This window comes from Rhododendron vialii, chromosome 7a, assembly GCF_030253575.1.
Source record: "Rhododendron vialii isolate Sample 1 chromosome 7a, ASM3025357v1".
Lineage (NCBI taxonomy): Eukaryota > Viridiplantae > Streptophyta > Magnoliopsida > Ericales > Ericaceae > Rhododendron > Rhododendron vialii.
The window spans coordinates 11,621,884-11,633,424 of record NC_080563.1 but is presented as its reverse complement, the minus strand read 5'-3'; the positions used below and the strand labels follow the sequence as shown (position 1 = coordinate 11,633,424).

General features: G+C 36.1%; 2 protein-coding genes across 2 annotated transcripts; one reads left to right on the top strand and one right to left on the bottom strand.

The window, feature by feature from the left end:
* The first annotated feature begins 2,124 nt into the window (after window positions 1–2,124).
* On the top strand, window positions 2,125–6,143 carry LOC131331872 (serpin-Z10-like). Its single transcript, XM_058365814.1, has 2 exons — window positions 2,125–2,534; window positions 5,091–6,143. The coding sequence occupies exons 1-2, from the start codon at window positions 2,157–2,159 to the stop codon at window positions 5,904–5,906; spliced, it is 1,194 nt and encodes a 397-aa protein (XP_058221797.1). The 5' UTR covers window positions 2,125–2,156; the 3' UTR covers window positions 5,907–6,143.
* A 4,288-nt stretch (window positions 6,144–10,431) lies between these two features.
* On the bottom strand, window positions 10,432–11,405 carry LOC131331871 (zinc finger A20 and AN1 domain-containing stress-associated protein 1). The gene has a single exon (XM_058365813.1). The coding sequence runs from the start codon at window positions 11,147–11,149 to the stop codon at window positions 10,682–10,684; it is 468 nt and encodes a 155-aa protein (XP_058221796.1). The 5' UTR covers window positions 11,150–11,405; the 3' UTR covers window positions 10,432–10,681.
* Window positions 11,406–11,541: the final 136 nt, after the last annotated feature.

Here is an 11,541-nt window from a genome sequence, read left to right as displayed (position 1 = left end):
ATTACATAGGTTTCACTTTCTTGCTAAAACCACAAAATTTTCTATTTTATTGTTAAAATTGCCTCATCTTATGACACTTATCAGTATCCCTATACTCTTTTTTTTTCTTTCCTACCAGGATCCAAATTGTATGTTAAGGGTAAGTTAGTAACTATAAGCATTTTCGTATAAGATTCTTATAAAATGTTTATTTTAATCAAACATATAAAAGAAAAAAAAAATATTTTCACTTTTTTTTTCTTTTAATTCACTTTCTATCATTTCTACTTTATAGTATAAAATTCTTTCTATTCAAACAGACCCTCACCCATGTTGTAGAAGTGAGAAGATAACTATGTCCGAATTGGAAAAAGTGAGGCTTTAAACTCCACAATCCTGATTAGAATTACGGTCACATAATAATGCTATAATGAGGGATTGGAAAGAATGCGTTTTCAAAGCACAAAAAATCTTTGTAGATTCTTGTACTAATATTCCATTAATCATTTCGTTAAGAAATTAATTAATATCAATATATGATGGAAAGGTATATGCACGATGCGTGCATCTCTCTTTATTACCTAATATATATTTGGGCTTTGGGGTGGTTCTGATAATTTATGGTAATTAATAATCTTTCCTGTTATAGTTAGTAGATTTATTTAAAAGCTACTTATGAAGGTATCCACAATGCTATAATAAAAAATGAATACCCAAAAGTTATAACATCACTTTTTAATTATTCATTTAAGAAATTGTTAAGGTTAGCAATGTAGAGATCCACCATAGCATAATCAAAATTGAATAACCAAAAGTTGCGACATCACCTTTTTAAATTACAAAAAAAAAACTAATAATTGTGAACATAGAAATAGCTTTTGGTTAAAAAATTTGAGACAAATAAAAACTATTTATTAGAAATAGAAAATAATTTTTGAACTTTTTTAAATTAAATTTTTTTTAAAGAGTTTGTGTAACTACGATTTTTGAAAAAATAGTTTTCATACAAGAAAAGGTTTTGAAAAAAAAAATTCTTATACAAAACTGGTTTTCCAAAAAAGCACAATTTTTTTTTGTATAAATTTTTTTTTTAAAAATAGTTTAAAAATTTTTTTGGAGGGGGAAACAGTTTTAAAAAAAAAGTTACAAGTAAAATGTTTTTTTTGAAAACATTGTTGAGAGAGAGAGAGAGAGGGAAAAAGGGAAGAGAGAGAACGCTTTTTTGTTGTTGTAATGATGTGTGTATTTGATTTAGAATGTGGGCTTTATTAAATTAGGTTATTGACAAAAGATTGTTAATTTTGGCTATTCAAAGTCCAGAATTTGATTATTTTTAAAAAGAGGTTGTTAAGTTTAATTATAGCATTGTGAGTCATATTTTGCAACAATATTATTATTATTATTATTTTTGGGTTAAGCGGAATATCAAATTAGATTACGAAAGAGAGTACGACATCAGGGATACACACAAAGTCATTAGGTCCATAGCCTAAACAAAGTACCTATTGTTAATCTAACACATGCCTAATATTTAGGCTATCTCTAAGAAAAAATTCTCTCATTGAGATGGGCATGTCCATAACAAAAATGAGCTTATATGGCTGCTCGACTCTCATTCTTGCGAGATGGTCTGCACATTGATTTGCTGATCGGTAAGTGTGCTCGATCAAAGTGTTGGTCTTGGCCACGTCGATCAAAGTGTTGGTCTGCACCAACATTGTTAACTCTAAAACCTATCACTTTTGGTTATGCCATTGTGGATACTCTGACATTCTTTGCAACTATTTCTTTCATCCCAAATTGTTGTCTATTTCTTTTTTCGGGCGTCTGTTTTTTATATTCAAATATAAATATTGTTTCATAGATCTCAATTAATTTGATTAAACAAAAGATTTTAAAATCATAAAAAATATTATAGATTGTGAAATATAAATAAGTTTTTGAGAGGTCCCAAAAAGAAAATAGTCGCAATAGTTTGTGACGAAAGGAGTAAATTATTTCTTATTTTGTTAAAATATATAGACCGTAAAGTTATACATAAAATAGAAAGATGCCTAATTCGTATATACTTCCTATTTTCACGGAAAGAAATGCTATAAATATAGATGTACATTCACTAACCCCAAACAAACCGGTCGAGAGTTTTCTCCTAAAAACAAAAACCCTAGAAAAAAAAAATGGAGTTCTGCACAAGGATTTCCAACCAGTTGATGCTCAAGGAGATTGAAAAGCACAATGATAGAAACACTGTGTCGTCTCCTTTATCGATCAACTTGGTTCTAAACATGGTGGTTGCCGGATCAAAGGGCCGTAGTTTACAGTACATGCTTGACTTTCTCGGATCCAAAAACATCGATGAGATTAACTTCAGGTCCTCGGAGATGATGGCTGTGGCAGCCGTTGGTGGGTCACCTAACAACACTGAGAATGATTCGACGGTAGTCATGGTCAATGGAGTCTGGGTCGATAAATGTATTCTTCTAAGGCCGTCTTATGAAGAGTTTATTAGAGGTATTCACAAGTGTGAAGTTAAAACCGTTGATATCTTGAATAAGGTGAAATTTCTCTCCTTTTTTCAACAATTCTCTTATCTTCCATTTTTTTGAAAGTCTGAAAAAGTATATATATTAATAATCACCGGCCAAGATACCTGTACAAAGTTCATCCTTACACCGTCGATCGAGGATACTCGGCATCATTGTACCTCATGGAACATTTCAATTATGTTGGCACATTCGATAGATGCCAATCATGTGTGGTTCAACCAGTTAGTGATCCAAAACTTACCTAGTTACAAAGACTGTAAAACAGATTGGAATTGAAACACAAATTGATTAATCGAAATAAATTAGTACAGTATAAAATTAGAATCTGTGTGAAATCATTTTCTTAGAATAAAAGTAATAATTCAGTTCTTAGATTAATTTGTCATCGAGATTAGGATATTTCCCTGAGAAAAATGAACCTACTTCGGACTAATCTTTGGGGATCTATAAATTTAGATAGTCAAGCCTTTCCTTTCTGTTTTCATGTTTATGGGAATGAATTCTCTTTGCTAACAAAAAAATTTAAGTAGTCGACAGATAGTGCGATGTTGTAGGATCTTGGATTTGTAAAGCGAAAAGAAAACACAAATTTTTTTTTTTGAAAGCCGAAAAATGTATTAATCTTTGAAAACAAATTACAAAGATTAAAGAATCCAAACTAGCTTCAAACTGGAGAAAAGAAAACCCACAAGGGAAAACAACAGCTCCAGCAATCATAAGCCAACCCGGATCCAAAGAGGAGAATAACAACCAAGGTTGCAAGAAACCAACAAGAATACAACTCCTAAAACACCTAAAACCCAGAAAGGACACACCCAACAAAACCTAAAAAAAATCAAACGATAACACCCAAAGAGACACCTAAGAGTCAATCATGATGTTGAAATTCATGCGCCTTGGCTCTTTCCTCATCTTTGGCTTCCATACTCGCCAATCGATGAATAAGGTCCTCCTCATTGCCTGAATAACTAAGGCCCATGATCTTATTTACGGTCCAAACAACCTGAGCCTCATTTAGATGGCTCATGTTGACGCCTTTAGAAGAGATTGGTAAAGTAGCAGCGGCAACAGCTGATCTAAACAAAACACCACTTTGCTTCTTTTCACACAAATCTTTCAACACACGCTGCTTGACCATCCCATGGATTAGTTTCAGAGAACCACCTTTGAAGACAACGCTCTTTAACCATTTTCTCCATTTCATCTCTACTAGGACAAGTTAAAATCACAGACCGTCCACCCAATGCCTTAATATCAATATTGTCTAAGCCCATCCCTGCCATCTGGACCTTCATTTCATTGATTGAGATTAACTTGTGTAATTTTGCCACCGCACTACAGTATAGCCACCCATTACCAACAAGCTAGTTTTAGTGATACCCTTCGACACGCTTGGTCACTACATTCCAACCCCTTCTCTGTCTCTTTCCCATCGCTACCACCTTATTTGTTTCGCTTGAAACCATTTGGGCAAAAGATTTTCCATGAAAGTAACTCTTTTGCCCACTTTTGTCCGTATCAAAGTGAATACCTTGATTCCTAAGAATCCCATTAGAACTCGTAGCCACATCAGGTCGCTAAAAAAGAGGAATCTTCAAATCTGATTTGTTCTTTGTATTGATCAAAAGATGCTTCTTTGACAAAAAGCTTTTTGTCACTAACCCCACAAACCATTGGATTTTGATATTGCAACCCCGGCTGAGACATGACAATCGTATCTAACAAACCCAAATTTGGAACCAGTTCTTTTGCTACACTTATTAGGAATAAAAGCATAATTAGTGAAAGTTCTCCTGAGCCAATTTTGATTAATTAACCTCGTTTGGCAAGTTGTCAATGAATAGAGTGAACAAAGATTGATTATTACTCGCTAACGCACCATTCTTATTCCTTTGCTTGTTAATCACAGGAATCCATCCTCCACGCTTTGGCTCCCAACTACCATAGCCGAAAGATTTATGTCATAACAGAAAACTCAAGCAACAGCCAAAAATCACATCTAACCAAAGACAGATACTTCACAAAATAGACCGGACGATACTATTAACTTTTTTGACAAAATATACTATGGGAGTATTTCCGATAGATGTGAATGCAGATTTTAGATTTTAGCTTCAAATTTTAGAGGGACGGTTATGGAAATCACTTTTGTAATGTGGCTTCAAAAATGGGAGACGCTATACTGATGCTCTCCATTTATATATATTAGTAAAAGATTAGAGTAGATAGAAAATGATGTTAAACATAATTCCTTACTTTTTCTTTTTTTTTTCTTTTTCTTTTTTTTTCCACAAATTCCTCCATAGTCATGCTTGAATTTACAGTGGGAGGAAAAAGGAATACCTAACTTTATGAGACTACATTAGCTAGCTTTACCTTATGCTAAATAAATGGCTGGCTTCCTCTTTATCTTTTTTTGTGTGTCGGTATAAAAGTGACATTCATGGAATAAAGTAGGAGTGGTTTCCATTTAGAATTGCGTTGAATGTCTAAAAGTAGCTCTTTCAGATTAAAAAATAAAATAAAATTCCTGATCACTGTAATTCATGAAATATCTATGTACAGGTTCGCCAAGTGGAAAATGAAGTTAATTCATGGGCTAGTGTTGCATCAAGGGGACTTATCAAAGAGATTCTCCGACCTGAGTCCCTATCTCGAGACACATCAATCATACTAGCGAATGGGCTATACTTTAGTTACAAATTTGATGCCAGCCGCACTTATAAGAGGGATTTTCATCTTTCCAAAGGCAGGACTGTTTTAGTTCCGTTCATGTCTAGCCATAGAAGGTACTACTTTGGATCATTTCTTGGTTTCAAGGTCCTTGGTATCCCATGCCTCAACCAGAAACTCAACATGTATTTCTTTCTCCCAAATGAAAAATGTGGGTTGAAAAATCTTGTAGAAGAGTTCAATACAAATCCAAGGTTCTTACAGCAGAACCTTAACTTAAGAGAAGTGAAGCTTGACCAATTTTGGATCCCAAAATTTAAATTTTCATCTGATTTTGACGTTTCTAGGGTCATGGAAGATATGCGGGTACCGCTATCATTTTTGGAAAATCCAAAAGATTGGTCTGACATGATTGATATTCCCGCTAGGGTCTCATTCATGGACACAAAAATGTTTCAAAAAGCTTGTATTGAGGTAGACGAAAAACCCAATTCTTCGGCAGGGATGGACTTAGAACTTCCATCCATGCTCATGCCGACAAGGAAGGTCTTAGGAGCTTCATCCATGCCCGGGCAAAAAACTGCAAGTTTCATTGCTGATCATCCTTTTATGTTCATGATCAAGGAAGAGACATCAGGTTCAGTTTTTTTCTCTGGAGCTGTACTTAATCCAATCTCTGGTGAGTTATTTCTAGAAAGGGAATGGTAACTATTACTCGAGTTTTAATTAGCCAAAAAGACACTCTATTACTTGAGTTTCATCATCTTCAGTACGTATGAATGTTTACAAGATTATTGAAATCAAAGGTGCTATTGAACCAAATGAATAGTGCACGACCCACTACGGGTCCCACAAAAATAATCCGAGCCATTCATTAAATTTAAAATATTTTTTCAACAGCCCCCCTCAAAAAATTAGCTCAATCCAATTAATACCTAGAAGTACTATTAAATACTAGATGATTAGATCGAGTACTTCAAGGAATCGGATTGAGCTTATTTTTCACAGAGGCGCTTGAAAAAATATTCTAAATTCATTGAACAGCTCATATCGTTTGTGTGAAATCCATTGTAGGTCTCACATCGCACTCAGTGCATGATATGTGCACTATTTATCTGTGTGGGCATAATTTCTGTATGGAAATAAAGTAGTTTATTTATGATGTAGTTCTTTATGCCAATTTGCTGCAATGAAATCCTGTTATCAGCAAGAATACTTTATGAAAAAAATTTGCTGCGATGAAATCTTTTTCTTCTTTTGTTGTTTTATCTTCTTGTTTCTTTTGGTCTTCATTCATAAGGCATACCTGAGAGCACTAGAAGGAATTTTACGTCTACTGGCGTTTAAAAAACGCCTTTAAAGACCCGCAAAACGCCCGCATAAGTCCAACGACGTTTGTTTTTTGTGGCCGTCGTCTTATGTTTCCATTTCAATGATGTCATGTTGACATCATTCGCCAATGTTTTATCACAAAAATGCCGGAGCAAAATTTTTCGAAGGCCACATAATTTAGCCCAGCACTATTCTAAAAGCCCACTATTTTTTTTTTATTCATTACATTTAACCATCAGTTCCAATTCTAAAAGCTCCAAGTTACTGTTACTGTTTGAATTACTGTTAGAATTTCATTGCATTTAACCTCTATTGAGTTTGGGAAGAAAAAAGGAAAACACATCATCTCGGTTCAAGAAGGGGGACGCGGGGGGCTGCTGCCTGTGATCTGCCGTGATCAAAACCACACCATTTCATGTCTCTTATTCCCCAATTGCCAATTGGAACTCATCCTTAAGCCTCTGTATGGCCGTTCCACAAAAAGCATACATTTGAATATTTTTATTTTTATTTTTGTGGGGCTTATTATGGGGTCCTACGTACAAAGATGATAGAAATCATAAGTTATTCTTATAATTTTTTTTTATGGATTCCAATTGGCAATTGGAGAATAAGTGACATGAAACGGTGTGATTTTAATCACAGCAGCCTCCCCGCGCCCCCTTTCTTGAGCTGAGAAGAGATGTGTTTTTCTTTTTTCTTCCCAAACTTTTCAAGAGGTTTAAAAGTGATGCTTTTATATAGCAACAGACACCACTGGTATTATATTATAAAAAAATTATTTTAATCAAACACATAGAAGAAAACAAATTTTATTTTCACTTTCTTTTCTTTTACTTCATTTTCTATCATTTTCACTTTCCAACATAAAATTCTTTCTAATCAAACGGACCCTTAGCATGTTATAAAAGTGAGACGATAACTATGTCCCAATTGGAAAAAGTGAGGCTTTAAACTCCACAATCTTGATTTGAATTATGGTCGTATAATGCTATGATGAGGGATTGGAAATAATGAGTTTTCAAAGTAATCAGACACGAAATCTTTGTAGACTTTTGTACTAAAATTCAATTAATCATTTAGTTAAGAAATTAATATCAAGGAAAGGTAAATATGCGACGAGTACATCTCTCTTTATTATCTAGGCGGCTTTGTTGTCAACCCCCTATCTCATAACAAATATTTTTTTTTGGGAACGGCAAAAAAGATTTTATTAGATACTCGACAAAGGGTATATGAAGAATAGCGATAGACCCAAAACAAGACCAAAGAAAAAACGTCCAACAAAAGGTTGAATGTAGCACAACAACTCCTAAACCAAAACAAGAAGCAACAAGCACCCAACTCTAAAGCCTAACAAAACCATCCAAAAGCAGAAACTAACACCACCTAAAGACTGCCCAAAATCACCACCTAAAGACGGCCTAAACCCTATTATGCCATGATATAGAAGTTAGAAAATTTGATGAAATCTGTCATTAAGTCCTAACACAATGGACCAACCTGTCTTTTTTTAGCCTATGAAGACTATTTTCACATCGCTATAGCTTTTCATGGGCTATAAATGGAGAATATGGTTCATGGTAATTACGATTTTAAGCCTCGGATCTTTAGCCTCCCTTTGCCCTTTCAAATTCTGAAACTTTCCAAAAAATAAGTGGTAAACATTCCGAATCTATACACTACTGGCTCTTACAATGTTCGAGGGCATGAAATTCCCATAGATTTTCTAGGGAAAAAAAATAGAAGATGGAGAAACGATTCCTGCGCCAACAAATTCGTAATCTATTCCAGTTGAACCAATTGAGATCAACATTTTTACTTTCTGTAACTCACCACATTTGAATCATGAGATGTTGTACATAATAATTAATAACCCCTGCCACCCCATCACGAACACCACGACCACCGCCAAAAGATACGGACAAAAATGAAATTGAAAACAATTACTAGTTTCATAATCTCAAAAGCAATATGGTAAATCAAAGAACTAATTGTGTTTTCAATCCCAAAAAATAGAAAGACAAGACTTTCCATAGCGATCACACATTTTTATTATATGGTGAAGATTATTACATAGTTATTGCACTTTAACAGTTAGGGGCGAGCACGGGTCGGTTCGGGTCTTGCCTGGACCCGCCGCTCGACCCGACTTTTCGGGTTGGCAATTTTCTGATCCGACACCGACCCGTGTAACTGGGATAACCGTTCGGAAAACTGATTCTTTTAATCGGGTTGGGTCGGCCGAGTTGGTCGGGTTAGACCAGTAAAGGCAGAAGTGCAGAACAAAATGCAGATTGGAGTAAAGCCAAGAAAATGCAGAAAATTTACCGATTGCGAGGAGGAGGAGGGGACGCTTGCGAGGTGGAGTTGTGAACGCCTACGCCAGATGGTGTTCGTCCGTGAGAGAGAGAGAGAGAGAGAGAGAGACAGTGGAGTTGGTGGACTGGATCACTGGACGGCTCGCGAGTCACGCCGGAGGCTCACGGTGGCGACATCAGTGGAGGAGTGTGGGGGTTGGCGAGATCAGATCTGGCTTTGGCTTTTGGGAAAGTGGGAGACTTTAGGTGCCGTTCCAACGGAAAGTGGGAGACTTTAGCTGCCGTTCCAACTCAACAGTAAAAAGAATTTTTAAAAAAAAAAAAAGTTTTTCAAGTTTAAATGGAATAAAAATGAAAAATAATTTTTTAATTTTTTTGGCACCGTTTCAAAGATCTTGATGAGATCTATTAAATCAAATTCATATTAGTAGAAAAATTATTTACATAAATATATGATTTTTGAGCTTAAAAAACCTTCTTTTTCTAAAAGTTCTTTTTTAGTATCCAGAACACCCTCTAGCCGTTTAGGGTTATTTTATATATATAAGTCGGGTCAGATCCGCCGTTTTACCCAGACACTACCTGCACCCTGAACCGAAAATTGGAATTTCTGCACATTACAACCCGTAAACCGATCGAACCAGTTCTTCGAGCCCGCCTGAAACTCTTTAGGTTGGGTCGGGTCAGATCCGCGGGCGGGAGGGTATTTTGCTCAGGCCTACTTTAACTTGTGCTCGGGGCACTGTAAAGCGAAGTTTCACATTGCTTGGATATCAAAGTAATATGAAGAATTTAAATGTAAGGGTACTCTCACTTCAATAGCTATCTTTTAAGGTTAATTTCTACCCAAACTGTTGAACATGGTATCAGAGCTAGATTTTTCAAGGATGGGTAGGATGTATGTCTCTGGCCTGTATGCGACAAGTGCTGTCGAGTGAGCATGCTAGGCATGAGGGAGGGTGTAAAGCGAAATTCTACAATGCTTGGATACCAAAATAATATGAAAAATTTAAGCGTGAGAGCACATTCACTTCAATAGCAAGCTTTTGCGGTTGAGTTCTAACCAATACCGTGTAATAGACACTTGTTAGCAAAACCATTTATAACATAATTTATATTCAAATATAAATATTGTTTGATAGATCTCAAATAGTAATCGAGCTTGAATGTATTTTGTGATGTGTTTGGTTACAAGGAAAACCTACTGACCTAGCATTTACTCCATTATGTTTTCTTTGACCTTCCTCTTTTGGTTTGCTAAATTCCTACATGAATAATGAAAATTATTTGCCAAAATAATAAGTATTAAAAATATAGGGGTATGGATAAGGATTCCTCACCTTATTAGACTTGACTTTAGGAAAAAAATTGTAAGACTGAAGATTGCCATTTATAAAAAGTAGTTAAGCTTTGATCGGGATTTGAAATTGACTCTTTCAGGTCTTGCCTTCCGCTATTAGATTATGGCCCGATCTCCCAGGATCAAGAAAGCTCTCCACTTTCCCCTTATTTATATCGATTAGGGCTAGATGACGGAAAGGAGCCTTTGGAATGACAATGAGCTACATATAACAATGAGCTATAACAAAGCAAGAAAACACTGAACTGAAAGTAATTGAACAGAGACATTATAGAACAGAGGAGAAAAAAAAAAAGTTCCAAAAAACAAATTGCCTTTCCTACTTACCCCAAAATAAAAGAAAAATTGCCTTTCCTATCATCACCTTCAAACAATCCAAAAACACACCCAAACCAATAACATACGAGTAAAAGAATGAAACCGTCCAAATCCAAAACAAACCGGGACCCCAGTACGTACACTCCTCCATCTCAAAACCTCACCACTTTATCTGCCTTGACCACCGGATTTTCCTTAGCAATGGCGTCCTTCCCCGCCGCCTTCAAATCGAACTTGCAATTGTGCTCCTCTGGGTACCTGTGGGCCCCGCAAAACGTGACCCCGCACCGGCACTGGAACCCCAGCAACCCCACCTTTTTGTTGCAGCTCGAGCACCTTTTCGCCGCCGCTTTACTAACCGATTCAACCCCAGTCGCCGCCCCTACGGCCGCCGCCGATTCAGCCGACGACGGCGGCGGAGACGCAACGCGTGTTTTGATCAACATGAAGTCGCCGACCAGTTTCTCCATGGCGGTTTTGTCGGAGACGGCTTGCTCTTCCTCGACGCGTAGATGTCGATGGCACTTGGAGCACAAGCCCATGGTCGCCGCCGTGCCGAAGAACCCGCACCCGTTTTTGCAGAGCCTTGGCTCGGATTGTTGGAATCCTTCAGAACCCATCTCTCGCTTCTTGTCAAAAAAAAAAAAAATTCTCTCGTTTCTTTTATTCTAATTGTAAATTTACTGGAAGCTTTGTGATTAATAAATTCCATGATTGAAGGATTATGGGGATTTATAGATTATACATATGCTAATGTCGGCAGAGGAAGCCACTGGAAGGAGGTGTTTGGACAAATAAACCCTTCTACATTAAGACGAAGAAAAAAATTATTGGGGGTATTATAGACAATTAATGTGTTTAACAGTACTAATCCAAAAGTCCAATTATTTTCTGGAAACGGAAGTCCTAAGGAACCCTGGAAATCAATTATTTTAGAAACAAAGATGGATAAGATGGTAACATCGAATCAAATTAAAAAAAAGGAATTGATATTTACACTTCCTTTTTTACC

Coding starts and splice junctions, on each gene's coding strand:
- LOC131331872 (XM_058365814.1), top strand. CDS start 2,157: ATGGAGTTCTGCACAAGGATTTCCAACCAGTTGATGCTCAAGGAGATT. Junction 2,535..5,090: donor CCGTTGATATCTTGAATAAG/GTGAAATTTCTC, acceptor ATCTATGTACAG/GTTCGCCAAGTGGAAAATGA.
- LOC131331871 (XM_058365813.1), bottom strand. CDS start 11,149: ATGGGTTCTGAAGGATTCCAACAATCCGAGCCAAGGCTCTGCAAAAAC.